This window comes from Tiliqua scincoides, chromosome 2 (genome assembly GCF_035046505.1).
Source record: "Tiliqua scincoides isolate rTilSci1 chromosome 2, rTilSci1.hap2, whole genome shotgun sequence".
NCBI lineage: Eukaryota > Metazoa > Chordata > Lepidosauria > Squamata > Scincidae > Tiliqua > Tiliqua scincoides.
Window position 1 is genome coordinate 199,237,576 of NC_089822.1, and position 19,954 is coordinate 199,257,529.

Below are 19,954 nucleotides of genomic sequence, written 5' to 3' on the forward strand. Positions count from 1 at the left end.
TGGGAATGGACAGTGTGATAAATACATAAGTTGGGTACCTGGGTACCGCTTTTGCCCCATTAAATTCAAGAGCACCATACTGGCTTCAAAGCAAGTATTTCCCCTGTAACTGGCTCTTGTCAATTTGTTTCTAAGTTTTCTGCCATCACAAAACATCACATAACCCAGGCTTGGAAATAATCACCTGCCTGGTCACCTGGGGGAAGTAAGATTTCCTTCCAAGTGAGACCCCTCTGTGCATTTCAACTATCCTATCATTCTGAAAGTTGCAAGTGAGGACTTCTGCTCCTGTATTCTCTTCCCTCCAAGTATGGAGTAAGGAGGAGAAAAACAGTCCCGTGTTGGCTCCTGTTATTACAAGGCTCCTTTGGGAAGGATGTGCCCCAGTTTGCTGGTTGACCCTTTGTTTCCATGTGGCTAGGCCAGGGGTGTCCAAACCCTGGCCCAGGGGCCACTTGCGGTCCTTGAGGACTCCCAATCCGGCCCACAGGGAGCCCCCACTCTCCAATGAGCCTCTGGCCCTCCAGAGAATTGCTAGAGCCCACGCTGGCCTGACACACTTGTTCTCAGTGTGACGGCCAACAGTTCGATCGCTTGCGTGAGCTGTGGGATGAGAGCTCCACTACTACTTGCTTTTTCATGTCTGTGATGCAGTAGTGGCAGCAAAGGAAAGGTCAGCCTTGTTTTGTGCAAGGCCTTCTATAGGCCTTGAGCTATTGTAAGACCTGCATTCATTCTTATGTTCCATTTCTAATATATTCATTTATGTAAATTTATTCAAATTTGAAATGTAAATTAATTCTTTTTTCCCAGGCCCCCGACACAGTGAGAGAGAGGATGTGGCCCTCCTGCCAAAAAGTTTGGACACCCCTGGGCTAGGCCAATGTTGTGCTGCCAGGTCCTATTTGTTTTCCCATCCATCTCTCTTAAAGAGAGAGACAAACTAAAAGGGTGAATCCAGACAGCATCACCTCATTCACTTGGGAAAAGGCGAGGTGAAGACACATAAGTGACACTCTCAAAATAAATGCCTCAACATGCAACGATACCACTTCAACCACGTTCAGAACATATGTCTGCCTTCCCCCTCAAGAGAATGCAAGCCTATGCCAAGACATAGCAATGCTGTGGAGACTGCACACTTGAGTTGAGGTTTCTTCACCCACTTGGACTGAAAGGCACCTGCCCTCCCTGGCAAGACCTTGGGGAGAGGAGCCCATGATGCAAGTGGGAGACTGTTGAGTACTATTAAAACATTTGTCACCACTGAAGACTTCACATCCAAGAGGGGGGATTTACTTTAGTCAGGTGGTTAACATTCACAGGACAGGGAACAGATGCATACTTACCCACATAATGCATGTTCAGGGCCAAGTACTTGTACTGGAAGAGGGGGTTGTTGTTGAGGCTACTTCTTTGGATCTGCTGAAAGAAAGAACTGACATCCCATCTGTACAAGACATCCAAGAGCATGATGCTTGGCACCCGCAAGGCCACATTTAACACTGCTTCCAACTTCTCCTTAGGAGCCATTCTGTTCCTTGTCACTGAATTTGTAGCAGACTGTAAAGAGCAGAGATCAGAAAGGAAGCATCAGCATCATCATTCTTACATAACAGTTTTCCAGCTGGATCACACTAGGAGTCTAAGTCCAACATTCTGTCTACCACAAAGACCACAGACAGTCCTCAGCAACCATACAAATACAGCATTAACATGATAGCCATTCCCATTTTATCATTCCCTTAATCTGGTATTTAGAGGTACAGTACCTCTGAATAGGGGAGTACCATTAAAGTGTCATAGTTACCAACTATTAACAGGTCTTTTCTTAATGAATCTGCTTAATTCTGCCCTTTTTAAATATGGCCATCACCCAGTCTTGCAATAACAAATACAGCAGCTATTTATTACATGAACAAGGTTTCCTTTCTTAAAAGGCATGGAGAATGAAATTGGTTCTTACTTCAATGCTGTTCTTTTAAAAAATCAATATCAAAAATTCAGCAGTGAATCTCCTTCAGCTCTATGTTTAAACCAGACTTGTCAGTTGTCCACCCTGACAGTTTTCCACATCGACCCCAACCCTTCAGCAGAGCAGGCCAGCAAGCATTAACTGACAATCATTGCAGAACACTGAATTAAAAGGAGAAGGGCCCTGAACTTTTCACTTCCTTTTGTGGCTGTCCCATGCTCCGTCTGTGATAAATCTGAAAAATAAACCCTATCATACTCTTAGCATGAGCCCATAAAGGTTATCCTTGTACCACATGATTTACAATGTATCTACACCACATGTGTGTTAAAATACTCCTCAACACCTGAGGCATAACTGAGATGGCAAAGTTTTCCTGGAGTGAGATCACTTAACCTAGGGTACTCAGGTCGTCTGCCCAGGAATCTCCTTTGTTAAACTATGAAAAACAAATTTTAACCATTTTCTCTCCATTTTCCTAATTTTGTTATACTGTATGTGACCAAGGGATATGTACTCTAGCTATTAAACTCCTAGTGATGTAGGACACTAACAGAGAGGTTAGCAGACGGTATTGTAGCAGCTTGCTACAGACTGAGTGTAGCAGTAGCCAATCTGAGATCAGTTCAATTTCTTGGCTGTTATTTGACAGTATATATGAGTAAGAATTCTTAATTCTATTTTGTTTTTCAGTTACACACATACATGTAGTCAGGCACACAATTGTGCAGTCAGGTAATTTCACTTGAGTTTAGCCCATAGACGCAAATATTACAGCAATTAATTAGAATTCACATTCACAGTATGATAAACTTTTTTAAAAACATCATATATACCATTTGCTGATGACACAGTACAACACAACTGAATACCTGCAGGTGGTAAACACTACTATAGTAACTCAGAGGGGAAAACAACATGTCCCTTTAAAATGATTGCATAGAAAAGCATTTCTATTGCAAAGCTGATCTTGCTGATGACAAAGTGGTGCCCTCTTCAGTTTTAAAAGGCTTGTTAAAATCTAGCTTATGAAACGCTTTTCAACAGTTTTCTGAATAGTTGTTTTGCCTCAGAATGTAGTGCTATTGTAACAGCCACAGCTTTAATTGAATAACCACTTAAATTCTTTCCCTAGCCAGAGCTGGCTTGTTCATGAATCCAATAATGCCAGGCATGTTGGGTGGCAGATAAGGGGGGGGGGGTGACAGAGGAGGTGGCGAACAGACACCCGCCAAGTCCTCTCCCCCATGCCACAGTGGCAGACAGAGCTTCCCTGCCCCTTCCTCCATGTGGGTTCCTTAATCTAAATGCAGATTGTGCTGGGATCATACTCAGTGCACCCCCAATTTCCTGCTTGATTTAAAGACCCCAGTGGAGGAAGGTCAAATGTAAGAAGTCATCAGGGGGCCAGATCACTATGCTGTGAGGACTGGAAGAGAGCGATCCTTCCCACTTACCTGGCTCCTTCCTTCATGGCTCTAGAGCAGTGGTTCCCAAACTGGTGGGTAGTGACGCACTAGGGAACCTGAAGCAGGGCATTCCCCCTTAAGGGGAGTGGCCCTGCTCCGATGGGAGCGACAGTGCCACAAGGATCATGGTGCTGCTGCTTTCAAGGGGCTTTTTTACTTACCTGGGGGGCAGCACTGATCTCCTGCAGGGTCCTGGAGACTCGCAGTCCCCTCTGATCTCCTCTGTGGCAGCTGTAAACAGCCCTTACCTCTGATCTAAAGCTACTTCTGGTTTTCACAGGAAAATGATTAGTGAGGTGAACTGTTTTTACATGACAAATATTGAATCTCAACTTGCAGGTATAAAAATATTATGTCAATCTCCCATGCATTACAAAGAATGATACAATTGAGCAATAAACTTATAAATCCATATTAAAGATAGAAGTCAGAAAAGTCACAAACTTCAACAATTACGCAGGCCAACACACATTTTGCTTCCTTAAATGTTATACCAATTCCTGGGTATATTTGGGGTGCCGATTCCAAAAATGGCATCCGTTTTGCCCTATCACATCTAGTTTTGGAGACATGGCATAGCCTCTTTAGTGAAAGGTTCAAGCAGCTTCCTCATGAGGAAGCCTATAGCATGGCATCCAAAACTAGATGTGATAGGGCAAAACGGATGCCATTTTTGGAATCAGCACCCCAAATTCATATCAAACCACCATAAAGTTTGGGAAAAACTTTTCTGACCCTCAATTTTGTAGGCCTGTGTTATTAGTAAAGACTTCTGAGTCACAACACATAAACAAATTAAGGTAACATTGAATGCCACTATTACACACTGGGAAAACATTCTGGCTTTGGATAGCTGCATCAAGCTGAAGACAGGCAGTATCCTTGGAAATTGCAATTATACAAAAGTGCTAAGATGAGTCAAAGTCTTGTAATTCCTGTTCCTCCAACTCACAGATCTTGTGATAAATGGTTCTCTCTCATCTCCTTTAGCTGGAGGAAAGGTGCAAATAATTTCCCTTGCAGGAGATTAAGAAGAACAGAAGGCACAAGACTTTCATTTTTGCCATGAATGCAAAGGTTTCTGATTTACAACACATCAAAAAGTTACAGTCGGGATTAATAATGCTATTGCCAGGAGAGGCTTCTCATCACATAAGAACATAAGAACAGCCCCACTGGATCAGGCCATAGGCCCATCTAGTCCAGCTTCCTGTATCTCACAGAGGCCCACCAAATGCCCCAGGGAGCACACCAGATAACAAGAGACCTCATCCTGGTGCCCTCCCCTACATCTGGCATTCTGACTTAACCCATTCCTAAAATCACCTTCAGTTATACAACTCTGCATAAAAGCACTTATCAGACATTTGCCTGCATACTTTGTAGGAAGGGGAGCCACTCCTACTCAGTGTAATATCAGAAAAGCACACATGTGTACAAACGGTACGCAGACATGTTCTGCCTGCACAGCTAACACTCTGTCTTGTCCAGTCAAGAGTTCCTGTTTGGGGGATAGAGTTGACACTCATACGGCTTATATGCAAGTAGGCACTTTCACACGTTGCACTGAACAATGTAGATAGGCCCAGTGTAGAAAAGGCCAGCAGGCAGGCTACTGTTAGTAGTCTGGAATGGAAAAACAACAACAAATTTTATATAACACTCAGAAAGCTTTCTGAGAGTGCAAAATGCTTCACAAGTATTATCTTGATGTTGTCCTTATAACAGAACTGCAAGACAATTATTATGCCCTTATGGCATGAAACTCATGGATGAAGCAAGATTCAAACTGGGAAAGTCTTTAGAGGCAGCTCAGGACACATTCCTAACCTGCATTAGATCATGCAGGCTGACTGGCCTATGCTATATCCAGTGCAGGCTTGGTGTGGCCTGGGGTGCAACTTGGAGTAAGGAGATTCCGTCCCCTTACCCCAAGCAATGCCCCAGGCATTCCTATGGGGCTACTTGGATCTGCGCCTGTTTGTGCGCTGGCCCAGCCTGCCCCCAACTAGCCGTGAACATGCTTTACGGTACATTTGCGACACTAAGGAGCAGGCACAAGGGACTTGTGCCAGCTCGGGGGGGGGGGGGGATGGGACTGCGTTGCCCATCTGTTAACTACTATGCTAACCAGCTTTCCTGGTGAACATCTTTCCTTAGCACTTGATTCACCACCAGCTTTGGGTTGTGCAGCCCGTTTCATATGACAAATACCAGTATGGCAATGCCCTGCTATACTCACCAACGCAAGTCCTCCTGGACAGCCTTGTGTTCCCATTTTCAGGTCACAAAGTATTTCAGCTGACATTTTGGTGTCTAGGTTACATATGCTTTGGCTGCTAACCCATTGAAATACTTTCCCAACAAGGAAAAGCTAAAGTGGTTAAGGATTTTTAGCTGTATAAAAATAATGATTAAGAAGAGGCACAACAGTGGTCACTAAGCTCAAGAATGCTGCACAGAGAGATTTGCCTAGAAAGACTCCTAAGATCATCCAGTGGCAATGGACAGAAATTAACTTATGGAATTCATTAGCCCAAGAAATGGCGATAACCCCCACTTTAAATGGCTTTAAAAGAGGATTAGACAAACCCACAGAGAGTATTTACTAACCCACGGTTAGTATTATAATGCCGTTGTACAAATCGATGGTAAGGCCACACCTGGAGTATTGTGTCCAGTTCTGGTCGCCGCATCTCAAAAAAGACATAGTGGAAATGGAAAAGGTGCAAAAGAGAGCGACTAAGATGATTACGGGGCTGGGGCACCTTCCTTATGAGGAAAGGCTACAGCGTTTGGGCCTCTTCAGCCTAGAAAAGAGACGCTTGAGGGGGACATGATTGAGACATACAAAATTATGCAGGGGATGGACAGAGTGGATAGGGAGATGCTCTTTACACTCTCACATAATACCAGAACCAGGGGACATCCACTAAAATTGAGTGTTGGGCGGGTTAGGACAGACAAAAGAAAATATTTCTTTACTCAGCGCGTGGTTGGTCTGTGGAACTCCTTGCCACAGAATGTGGTGCTGGCGTCTAGCCTAGACGCCTTTAAAAGGGGATTGGACAAGTTTCTGGAGGAAAAATCCATTATGGGGTACAAGCCATGATGTGTATGCGCAACCTCCTGATTTTAGGAATGGGTTAAGTCAGAATGCCAGATGTAGGGGAGAGCACCAGGATGAGGTCTCTTGTTATCTGGTGTGCTCCCTGGGGCATTTGGTGGGCCGCTGTGAGATACAGGAAGCTGGACTAGATGGGCCTATGGCCTGATCCAGTGGGGCTGTTCTTATGTTCTTATGTTCTTATTTTCTCTGTTTCAGCATATTTACAGGTTGTTCTATAAAATAACCCACTTTATAATCTTATTTTTTAAAGTACAAATACTAAAATCATTGAAGTACTATATTAAAACCATCATAACAAAAATCAGTAACAGGACCACTAAGTCATAATTGTTTGAAAATGCAGCTATCAGATAGTAGTAAGATATCAAAAGGCTGCTAAAACAGGACTTCACTGCCTGTTGACACATGTCATGATTGCTAAATAAATGGAGTCTTCTACAAACTTAAGACAAACAGATGCTGGGGACAAACAGGAAACACCTATTTCTAGCACGCTCTGCAAAAATCCTTGAATTATGATAATGAATATACCGCTTTTCAACAGGAGTAGTTCACAAAGCAGTTTACATGGTGAAATAATAAATGATTAGATGGCCCTTTGGTCTAATCCACATTAAGACTGCTCTTATGGTCACATAGGCAGCCAAGAACAGTACAGTAACTGTAAAGGGTTCTTGAATCTCAAGTCCTTGGAATCGCCAAAGCTTTCAAAGTAACACGTGCTTCACTTACACATACACCTTTGTGCCTCTTTTGGATCTGTACTAGTGCATAAGTCATTCATATTGGTACTAAATTACTGAGAACTTGGAAAGATAAATATTAACAGGCTCAACCTCTGCCAGGAAAAAGCATACAATGCTTCAGAGAAGCTAATCATATAACACAAGCCAATCACATAACTTACCCTTTTAATCTAAAGAGTAATTTATAATAAATTTGTTCCTTACAGTTTCCTCTAACACTTAGTATGATGAATTTCTGTTGTCAAGTTGTGTTTGCATGATTTGTACTACCAAAGTAATAAAAAGAACACTACGAGAATCAAAATAGGATGCAACATGAATACTGTTGGTTTTATTCAAGTCATCCTTACACTGCAATCTCATCTTGGAGTTAAATTCACTAGGCAGAGATAAGACTGCTACTAAATTTCACTGAGCTAGTAGAATTCGATACTACACTAGTTTGGTGGATTCACACTGGCATTGTCCCAACACTCTATACTCTATCACCAGCTCAAAGAGAAAATCTGGGAGCAGTGTTGAGGCTATGGTGAAGAGCAAGGCTTGGTTCAGATCCTATGCTCATGTCAGGGCTGGTTCCACCCTTGATAAAGTTCTCATGTTATGACCACAAACTGGGCAACTGAAGTAAAAACACTCTAGTTTAAGTTAAGGAAAAGTGTCAGCCCCAGTGTCCCCAATCACAAGGAGGATCTCTCCCACAGTACATCATCTGTCATTTCAGATGAAATAAGGGTGGTGGCCAGGGGGCTGGGCTTGCTGGCTTGCTCCCTGATGCTGCAAAACAGTGGTGCCCCTCCATGGTCTGGAGAGGGTTCAACTCAGGAGCCAATCACAGTGCAGCACCAGAAGTCTACAAGCCCCAGACAGGGAAGACAGATCAGTACATGGATAAATAATTCTATTCACACAGCTACAGAATTTTGAGTATAAAAATGCTAAAGCAGAAACTATTGTGATGGGGAACACAACAGGCGTGATTTGCACAAAGAGGCACCAAGGCCAATGAAGTAGGAAAGAAGAACGAACAACACTTTTAGCACAGAATAAATGCAGGACAAAACCAACCATCAATTCCATTACCTAATCTGGGATAAAAGCAGATGGCTTTTAAGGGAGGAAAAGCCCATATCTCAAAGTATGACTCCAGAATATTCCTCCATAGCTCTAATTCAATACATGTAAAGTATTCAAAATCCTCTGAATGGCCACAATGTTTTTCTATCCTATCCCCACCCCATCCTTTTCAGTATTAGGAAACTACGTATGGGCTTAACATCACCCTTTAATGAAGTTGCGGCAGTGTACCCCACACAGGATAGCCTTCTTGGGCTCCTGTAATTTTGAAAGTTGCTTAACAGATTGATTACTAAGTACTGCAACTTAGTATATCCCAGCAGGGATATGCAGAGATGGGGAAAGCTATACATGTTACTCTGCCTCCTGTCTTTCAAAGGTACCCCATGCTGGAATTGATGCCTTGGGTTCTATTTCTGCTGCCTCATCCCTTGCTCACATAAAATTATAGTGGCCACAGAGACGCCATGAAGGCAGTGCAACCTGGAAAATGATCATACTGTTATAGTTCCAAGTACAGTTCCAAGTTATAGTTCCAGTGAAGGGCTTTTCAGAATTTCCACTGTGAGCCCCACCCCCAGTTTTTGTGCGGGGTGTTTTTTTTTTTTTTGGTACCTCAGCAATTTTTAAATGCCAACAAAATGGAATTTTTAAATGTTTACATTTCAGGAAGTTGTACAGTGAGGCACAGCAGCAAGCAAGATTTTCAATGTCTGAGCACAAAGCTTCGGCAAAGACAAGTGATGTCTTCTGAAAGGTATTTCACCATGTAATATAACAAATTGAGTTCTTTAGCTAGAACAGCAAGATCACACATAGAGAAAGATACTATTTTTGCCTCCCTGGCAAATGAATTCATGAAAATACCACCTGACAATCCAGCCAAAAGTAGGAACTATGAATTAAGACATAGCCTTTGAAATATTACATTAACCCACTAAGTATTGTATAATATGCCTGAAGGACAATATGGTGGGGCAGACAGGATGCTGGTCACTGTCTAAACAACTATCATGCTCACTGGCTATCCCACTATCTCTCTTAGTTTAATCTAGCTAATTCTTTCCAGAGTCTTGCAAATATTTTTAAATATTCAAATTATTCAATATTCATAAGTCAAATTTTAAATATTTTAGGTATGACCTACCTCACAGGATTGTTGTGACTGAATAAAATAAAATAAGAATGATAAATATCCAGTATCTGGCAATGTACTGCAGGAATAACAAAAAACATGACATACAATATTATAAACCATGGTTTTCAATGCTGGTTTGGACAGCAAACAGAAACCATAGTTGGTCAATTAAGACGTAATGGTAAACTATGGTTGCCTGAAGCAAAAAGTCAGGGAGGAAGGAAGAGAAGTGCATGAGTGTCATAAAATGTCTATATTTTATGTGTAAGTATATTTCCACACTTGGAGCTCTGCCTGTAGTTCAGAACTGAAATTCTATTGCCCTAGGCTTAGGGGAATGAAAATGCAATTTGGGGTTCAAAGAAACCAAGACCAGCCAAACTGGTTGATCAACTTTCAGGCAGCTGACACTCCTCCAGGAAGAGGTCAGGATACAGGTGATACTATTACAGCTGAGGATAAGACTTCCAAGCAGGAGGAAGTTGACCCTTCTATTGTTCCAGCAGCCTGACAACCTCACTCAGTAAGCTCTGGGAGAAGAGGCCCTCATGGGATGAGAGTGTAAAGAGCTGGTGGTTCCATCATCAAAGGTACAATTACAGAACAGTATCAATCAATCAATCAACAGTATTTATATACCGCTTTTCAACTAAAAGTTCACAAAGCGGTTTACAGAGAAAAATCAAATAACTAAATGGCTCCCTGTCCCTAAAGGGCTCACAATCTAAAAAGATGCAAATGAATACCAGCAGACAGCCACTAGAACAGACAGTGCTGGGGTGAGGTGGGCCAGTTACTCTCCCCCTGCTAAAAAGAGGAGCACCCACTTGAAAAAGTGCCTCTTACCCAATTAGCAGGGGTTAACAGTAGTCAGAAACCATATAGGTTTTACAGCCCAATCCTAACCCTCACTGGAACAGGGAGATTGACTGGCCTGCCCAATATTCAGCACAGGCTGGGGTTGCCTGCAACTCAGCCCAAAGCAAGGAGAATTCATTCCCCTTACCCTGTGTAATGCGGCAGTAGCCCCAATGGGTCTATTCACCTTTGTGCCACCTCTTTAGGTGGCACAGATTCAAGCAGCCTGGCGCAGTGCTAAGTTACCCAGGAGTGGGGTTAGGATCTGGCACAAGGACCAGATTCTGCCTCCATCCCCCTGCTTGGCCTTGGTCCACCCACAGGCGCATCCGCCACCTCCCCTCCCCCCACCTCAGCACGCCTCTGTTCCACCTTCCCCAGATCCCCACGCTGGCCCAACACAGTCAGCACGATCTCGCCTTTCCTCTGGCGCAACGACACTGGAGGCAGCCTCCGGAGACCGGCACATATCTGAGCTCTGGCCTCCCAACTCCCAAGTTATCAAAGAAGTGCCTTATGACACTTTTGCAACACTTCAGATCTGGCAGGGAACATACGCCAGCCTAACACGAGGTTAGGACTGACCTCTAATTTTGATCTTTTCTGTCTTCTCTCTGCCTGTTACAAACTCATTCAAATAATTCCCAGCTAGCACCAAGTTAAACCACACATGTGTGAATGCCATCTGTTGCTAGCCATTTGTATGATCGCTGGTCTGGTAGTCTTTCCTTACTCCAATGTTCTCTATGTTTGGAACTAACCTTTTCTTGCCAAATTTGATTCTCTTGATTCTTCCTTGTTCAATTAGTTCTGTTATCTCCCTTCTTTTTATTTTTATCAGCATTTTAATAATTTTTTACATATTATCCTGAGTTTGCCTTGTTAAGCAAAAAATCAGTAGATTGTTCCATCTCCTTGCTCTGCAGGTGCTATTGTTAGAGTGATCTTGATAGAGACCCCTGAAGTTCAGTATCGTTCTAGGAGGGGAGCAGTGGTGGTTTCAGGGGAGGTTGGGGGGAGCCCCAGGGCGCCATGCCTGGGAAGGTGGCACCACCATACCGCCAGTGCTGCCTCCACTCACCCTTCAGGCTCTTCCGAGGGTCAGGGAGGCCTGAGTTGCATCCACGGGCGCTCTAAAAGCCTTCTGAGACCTCCAGAGGCCTGTTAAATAGTACTTCCAGTTTTCGGAAAACCAGAAATACTGTTTAATGCTGCCCCCGAGGGCCTCAGAAGGCTCTGGAAGCACCTGTGGATGTTGTTCAAGACTCTGTAACGGAGATAAATCTCTTCAGGGGGAGGGAACTGCATGTTGTGGTCCTGTGCCCCAGGGCAGCACAGGAACCAGGTCTGTGACTGGAGGGGGGGTTCTGCCCAGGGAGCCTCTCTGGCTGGCTTGATCTCCAGGGTTGGTGGCAGCAGATTCAAACAACGAAGGCTTTTACCTGGTAAGCTACATGTCCAAACAAGGTGGAGAGAGGGGAACGGGAAGTGAGTGAGTGCTAAGCATTAGGTACTACTTCCCTGCATCAGCATGCAGTCACAGGCTGCCCCTCTCTGGATCCTTACAATGAGCCTAAGAGTAACAATGGCTTGACATTACATTGTCCACAGACCCACCATAAACAACCATGCACCATTTGACAGGAATTCTGCTACCATATGTATAGTCTGCTAGCCAGTTCACATAGTGTTTTAGAATGCCAATAAGATGAAGCTGTTGAATATGCAAACAACATGAGGACAGCTTGGTATTTTTTTGCAAACAAATGTAACAACTGCATTAGAAAGCCATTGACTTGCTGCACCTACTGTTAAGTGCAGTTGCAGGGGGTGCTACTTTCCAATGTAGGAGGAGGCTCTTTGAGCAATTATGAAAACAGTTTTGTATATGATTCGTCATTCCAGCACCAGTTACTCATCAGCACTAATTCACTCCCTAACATTCCACATCAATAGAGTAACCTGAGGTCACTGATGACAGCATCCACGTTGCTAGATTACAACTGTAATTCTCAGTTTATCTTACCATGTTTTGTTTCATCCACTGCAATTTATCCATCACTGAAAAAATGCTAGACCTTATATGGGTTACAACCTGCTGCAAAAGGTTGCTACTGAGGCACCCCAAACTGACTGCCAAAATGTACTGATTGATATTCATTCATCCATTAACATTATGCCATTAATGTACATGGCACAAGAGGAGAAGTTCCTACACAGGATGATGTAGTGCAGAGGTGTCAAACAAGGCCCACGGGCTGGATGCCCTCAGAAGCTCTTTATCTAGCCCTCAGGCTCTCTCAGCACCACCATCAGCTATTTTCTCTTCTGTCATTTGCAGCTGATGAGTTCCTAAATGAGAAAAATGCATATTTCTGGTCATAACCTCCTTAATGATATCAGTGTTGGCCCTCAGCAGGCATCATGAATGCTATTTGGTCCTTTGCATTAAATGAGTTTGACACCCCTGGTGTAGTGGTTCTGGAGTAGGATTTAGATCTAGAGGATTCAGGTTCAAATTCCTGCTCAACCATGAAGCTTCCTGGGTGACCTTGGGCTAGTCACTATCTCTTATCCTCACCTACCTCATAGGGTTGTTGTGAGGACAAAAGGAGGAGTAGAACTATGTATACCACCTGAACTCCTTGGAGGAAGGGTGGTATAAAAATCTGAAAAATAAATCCCCTAAGGGGCTTATACTATAGATAGACACAAGAGAAACAGAAGGAGAGGGATATTAACAAGGGAAGAATATATTCTTGTTTCATTTACACATACTTAAGCATAATTACAGTAGGGAAAGAACCCAAAAGCCTATGTCATAGTCATAGATAAGCATTGTACTTTGCATGTCAAACACATTACAGAAACAAGCCATAGTTTTTTTGATACCCAATATTTCTGTATCAGGAAAACCAGCACAGCAGACCAATCCAATTGTTTCAGTTGCTGTACTAGCAAACAAGTGTTGAGGATGACTGTTGCACAGGCACAAGTTCATAACTTGCAGCATTCCAGTCTAGGAACTTATGCAAAAGGACAGGCACACTAGTCATGGTGTCTGATGTAGCACCTCTTGTAGCGCAAGAAGCAGCTGCATCACGGTGGATTGGGATCAGCAGGCTGTGTAGCTGGGTAAAGACCGAAGTAAATTCCCTAAAGCTGGGGTCGGCAACCTGCCATTCTGGAGCCGCAAGCGGCTCTTTCAGCCTTTTGCTGCGGCTCTGTGCGGGGCCAACCCGTCGGGGGGGGAGGGGCTCGCCCCTCCCGCGACGCAGCCGCTGCTCACCAGCCCGAGCACAGCTCCCACGCGTCCTGCGGCTGCGCCCCATAGGAGAGGGCGCGAACGGGCTGGTGGAGCAGCTCCTGCCCAAAGAGCCCGCACTGCCACTGAGGGCGAGCCCCCGCCGCCGCACGTTCCCCCCTGCCCGAGCCACAGTGCAAAAGCAAGCAATTCAGTGCAGCTGCTCAGTCCTCCTCCCAAGCTCTGAGCACAATCCTGTGTGTGTCTCCTCAGAAGTAAGTCCCATTGTGCTTGCTCCCAGGAAAGTGTGCACAGGATTACAGCCTTCAAGCTCCCCACTCAGCATTCCCCCATGGCTTACTCGCCCTCTCAATGCCCCATTTCCTAAGTGCAGCTGCTCTGTCCTCCTCCCAAGCTCTGAGCACAATCCTGTGCGTGTCTTCTCAGAAGTAAGTCCCATTGTGCTTACTCCCAGGAAAGTGTGCACAGGATTACAGCCTTCAAGCTCCCTACTCGGCATTCCCCACACACTCTCACTGCTCACTCTCACTGCTCCATTTCCTTCACTTGGAAACTTGAAAGGGGTTTGGAGACCCCTGCACCAGATGGTATTCTGTATATGTTTGTATACTGTATGTGTAACATACTGTATATGTAGCACCAAAGCATATTTCATGGTTGGGAAGTAATCACTGTTAGTATGCCTTTTATTTTATGCAGTTTTGAACTCTTAGCTTGTTTGTTCAGGAGCACTTTTGTGAACAGTGTTAAGTAGTACTAAGTGGTCTTGTTCAGAGGTAGTATTGTGTGTAAAGGCATTTACAAAAGTAAATGACTGTAAAGAATGACAGTAACCTTCACAAGCAGTTCACCTGTGCACAATCTAAAACAGTTGTTCTCCAACTGTGGGTCTGGACCTGATTTTTAGTGGGACCTATAAGAGGGGAGCGCAAACTATATATGCAGTGTTATCTTCATTTTAGATGTCAAAAGGGTTTTGTGGCTCCCAAGGTTTTCTTTTGTCCGGAAAACGGGTCCAAATGGCTCTTTGAGTGTTTAAGGTTGCTGACCCCTGCCCTAAAGCATTTAGATCTGGCTAGTTAGTACAGTAACCTTAGTAACTAAGAGCCCAATCCTGAGCTGGACGCGCTGGCTTACCACTGGCGTACACTGTCGCAAATGTGCCATAAGGAGTCCTAACGCCAGGCCAGTGCCCGTGCTAGCCTGGCACTGGGCTAGCGCTGGGCAGGTGCCCAGCTTCCGCCACTTGACGGTCGTACGGACCGCCGAGCAGCGGAGAGGAAAGCGGGGACGAGGGGTGGCGTTCCAGGGAGGGGGGAGGGGTGTGTGATGGGGAGGCTGGGAGAGATAGGAGGGAGGTGGGACATCCAGAGCCTTCGAGTCAGGCTCAGCACCTGACACGAAGGTTCTTACCTTACCGCTGACCTTTTGGTTGGCGGTGAATCGACTAGCCTCATTGTGGGGCTACTCCGTTTACCTGGGGGAAGGGGGCGAAAGTCTCCTTCTCCCAAGGTGCCACCTGCGGCTGCTGTGGGTGCAGAAGATGCAACAGCAACTGTTTTCTGTGCTGCCGCAGCCGCGCACCATGGGAGCTCAGGATTGGGATCTAAGGCTGTAATGCTATGCATACTTACAACGGGGCAAATTCTAGTGAATTTAAAGGACTTACTTTTGAACAGAAAAGCATAGTTCTATGCTTTTGCACAGTTAGCATGAGTAACCTTTTGTAGTATTGCTGCAATCAATAACAAAGTATTTTGCACAACTGCCCTGCTAGACTGACTTTCTCATAGTGTCTCACCATGGAAGAGAATCATAGGGCCAGAAGCATACATGTGTTAGAATTCCTGGCTTGCACTGAAGTCTGGAAGAAAAATCTAGCCAAATGGTTTCTGTGGTATAACAGGCATGGCTTTGAGGTCTTAGCAGAAAGATCTGTTGCAAGAAAGACAACCGAGAGCTAGGAAAAAACATCAGCTCAACATTTTTGCTATGTGTATCATAAATGAGCAATAAGTAATTAAATGCAATCGTGAAGTCTGAAGGCCAGCTGTTCACAGAAAGTGCTATCTAAACAAGAAACCAAGGAACTTTGACAGTGTGAGAGCTTCCACAGTTACAGCTTTCACCATGCCTGTCAAGCAAATGAAAGCCTATAGGTCTCCAGGGATGCTACTCTGACACTTTCCTCCAATGACAGAAAGCTCCACTGAAGCTCTTGGGGCCACTTCTCATGTGATATTTGGAAGATGACCATGAGTACACCCATGCCTTAAAAGGAGTGGAAGTTTAAAATGAGAAAGGCAACACTCAATATCCACTTGGGGTTTTGTCCCACATACACCTAGCTGGTTCACACTTTATCTCATCTGACTCTCCTGCACATTTATAGGATTTATCCTGCAAGCACTCTGGCAGTGTAACATTTTGGACAAGGTAGGAACTCACTGAAGATCACTGATCAGCTTGAAATCCATGCTCCAAAATGCAAATACTTAGCTAGCTAGAAAGTTGTACCACAGTGGCTAAGAGACGACGCTGGTTTGAATCTTGCCTTTGACTGGAGCTCACTTAGGCATTCCATTGCCTCTCAGCTGCAACGCAGGAGGATGTTAAAAGGATAATATCAAGAAGACAGTACATGTGAAGCGCTTGGAACATACAGAAGAATTGACAAATGCCAAGTACTGTATTGCTAATACACTGGCAATGCTAGTACAGCATTTCTCATGCAAGCAGTTCTAAGTGTACAAGATTGTACAGATGAAATAACATGGGAACCAACTCAAAGAAAGAGATTGCGGAGTCTCTTCCATTACTACACTAGGTTTCTGTGCTTGTAATCTCTAAAGTAATGTCAATTACACACATCTCTCAGACACCACACAGATGCAAAATTTGATCAGTAGCACGGGGTTCCAACCGAAAGTAGCAAGCAAGCAAAATTCAGCTTTAACACTGCAAATACTCCTGTGGATATTACTCAGTATATCAACAAAGTTACTCAAATGGAGAGAAATTTGGCAGGATCGAGAGATGTATTTCATAAAATTAAATGTATTCCTTACATACATGATTGAACTATACCATTTTCCAAGAACAATTCCAGTGATTCAAACATTCTGCTCTTTCACCAGTAGAATTCTGGCAAACACAGCACAAGTTATCCAGCTCCACTGTCATACTCTGCATCATCCAATTCAAACACACATTACTCTTGATCGTACAGCTTTCATGTGACAGTACCAAACAGTGTGCTGGCTAAAACATGTGGCAAATATTTAAAATATCAGCATTAAGAGTCTGAACTATTAACAGACTAACTAAAGATGACCAAAGGCAAGGATTCAGTAGAAATTTGTGCTGAACACGGTTTTTGCTTCCTTATCCTTTTCTAAAGCAGATTGTAAAATATAATAAGAAGGGTGTTTTACTTTCTTGCAGCATATGCACAAACTTCACAATGTTTTACTGGATTTATCTAAAGTTCAATTCTACCCCAGAGATGTTGCTGAAAATGCAAATAAGGTATTTCTACCACCTTCAAGAGGAGAAAACCTTTTCAGGCCACTTTTGAAATGAATTTCCCTACTCGCCTATTAAAACTGTGTGTCAGGAAATGGCCAGAAACATAGAATATCATTCAGTAATATTAATAAAAAATGGAATTTATTAAGTCTACTGACATGGGTTTTTCTTCCCCCCCCATGGGGTAAGGTTTCATCCCACACACGATCAAAATTATCTGAAAGCAGGGATATCAACTTTTTGTCCCCAAAATCTCATGTATCTTCAACAGCAGTATGACAGGCAGAAATTCAACATATTTTTCATGCATTCTAGTAACAGCTTCTGCTGCTACATTTTTGCTTGTCTCGTTCACAGCGAAATCATGCTGGAGGAAAAGCTGGGAACCCTGCTTTCACAAACTATCGATGCAAACAGATTCCTAACTCAGTGCAGCATAGGGGTTAAGCGCATGAACTGAGAATCCATACTTTCCTGGTTCAAACTTCAACTCCGCCACGAACTCACTAGATGAACTTAGACAAGTTGTGCCTTCTCAGCCTCAATGCAACAGCTGCAATGGGAGAACAATAGTACTCACCTTACAAGATTGTTGTAACAATTACATCAAGGTAACACAAGTATTTTGTTAAACACACATGAAGTATTTTGCACTCAGGCAATTTTTGCACTCAGGCAAAAATCCAAAGTATTTGTGTCATACTGTGTGGACAGTAAAACCGATATCCAAAAGAATTCCTATATCTCTAGGCCAAAACTGGTGGTATGTCATCAATCAACTTTACAAAAGGAAGTGAATATTTCTTATTACAGCTTTGCTGATACTGCACTTCACTAACAAAAAATATTTTTTTAGCAGGGTTACATCCAATCAACGGAATGGCAATTTCATCTGCAGCCTGATCCTATGCAATGGCAGTAAGTTAAATGGGACTTCCTTCCCAAGGAGGTGTACATAGAATTGCAGCTTTGTATTGCCCAATCTGAAAAAACTAAGAGGTGTATTAACAAAAGATCTGCAGCATAGTGCAAGCATGTCAACTGCATACTTTAAAAGTCAATGTGGCAAATGAACCTCTATCAGTAACTATGTAAAAGCTAAACCCAGCTCTGAAAAGAAAAAGAAACAGCATGACTGTTGCAGCTAGAAGAATCCTGTTTCTAGACAGCATTTATAAAAGCAAAATAAGAGCAAAATCTGCATGTAAAGCTAACCAAGGTTGGCAGAGAAGGCACACTAATTTTTTATGCGCAGGAGTCTGTTAAATTATCTTTAGAGTCACGTTTTCTTCAACCCAGGTTGTCACCCTCACGTACACACACACACCTTTCCTCTATTTGCCAGAGGACAAAGTAATACCTTAGGTGGAGGCAGCTTTCCAATAGTGATCCATCTGTCAAAGTATACTCAATAAATGGAACTGCAGTCCCAACGGGAAAGATAACAAAAACGCCATGACAGACTTTAATTTAAGGGACCAGGAGCTACCTAAAGAATTTGATCTGGCGACAAGAGAGCAGCGTAGGCAAAGTGCCCTGCTCACCAGACTGAGAAAAGGAGAGTGAAGCCTTATATAAGCACAATCGAGTCTCTCCACTTGGCCCTTTAATTCTGGATTTCGCACATGGGATGGGCCGGCTTTGCAGGAGGGGGATTTCCAGTGGCGAAATGTTTGCAATAAGAACAGACCATCATCAACAAATGCAGAATGACACCTACCACATGCACACTTCAGTGATCTCACAGCAAGGCTTTATTCCCATTTAAGGACTTCCGAGCCAGATGCTGGGGGGCTGTTTACATTCTTCCTCTGGGCAAGACTGGTGTGTAAACAGATGGCGGGAAGCAAAGTACTGTAAGCAGGACCATGAAACCAGAACCTGGGCCACTGCCACTGGCTCCTTCCTCGGAGGAAAAAGGGTTTGCTCCAAGCTCCCTCCACAAGAGCCCAACATCCTGTGTCAAATCAAAACCCGAATCCTTCCCCAAGCCTGCGACTCCCCCTTCCCAAGGATTACACAGCAGGACTTTCCCTTCAGCATCCCTGCTGTAGCAGAAAAGCCCCCTCAGTTCTCCTCTTCCTCAGTCCCTGGTGAGCTCAGTTGCATTTGAACTCTAGTAACCCCTGCCAGGCAGAAGCCTTTGGAGTGGAGCACAGCAGGAAGGGCAGGGGGGCAGTGCTTCCCCCACCTATCTCAGCACAGATCCATGTCTTGGGTGTGTGTGTGTGTGTGAGAAAGGCTGAAAGCCTTCCCAGCTACTCCTCCGGGTGTGTGGGCGGAACTAGAGCCCAATCCTACGCATGTCTACTCAGAAGTTCCATTATAGTCAATCGGGCTTACTCCAAGGCAAGTGTGATAGGATTGCAGCTTTAAAGCCCATTCCTATGCATGTCTACTCAAAAGAAAGTCCCATTAAAGTCAATTGGTCTTACACCCAGGTAAGAGTGGATAGGATTGCAGCCTCGGAGCCCAATCCTATGCACGTCTGCTCTGAAGTAAGTCCCATTACAGTCAGTGGGACTTACTCCCAGGAAAGTGTGGATAGGATTGCAGCCTCAGAGCCCAATCCGATGTATGTCTACTCAGAAGTAAGTCCCATTATAGTCAATAGGGCTCACTCCCAGGTAAGTGTGGACAGGACTGCAGCCTAAGGGGGCGAAACAGACCAGGGGCCAAAGGAGGGCTCCGAGGGGGCCGTGGGCAGGGAGAGACCACCCGGATGGGCAAAGGCGCGGAGCGCGCAGGCCTCCCTCTGCTGGAGGCAT

General features: G+C 44.2%; 1 protein-coding gene across 2 annotated transcripts in view; it reads right to left on the reverse strand.

Moving 5' to 3' along the window:
- RNF145 (ring finger protein 145) overlaps nucleotides 1-19,954 on the reverse strand; it is a 100,079-nt gene that overhangs the window by 67,603 nt on the left and 12,522 nt on the right. For both annotated transcript variants that reach the window (XM_066617596.1, XM_066617597.1), the window contains exon 2: nucleotides 1,350-1,563. In XM_066617596.1, coding sequence (XP_066473693.1) covers nucleotides 1,350-1,563 — 214 coding nt within the window. The remainder of the gene's footprint in view (nucleotides 1-1,349; nucleotides 1,564-19,954) is intronic.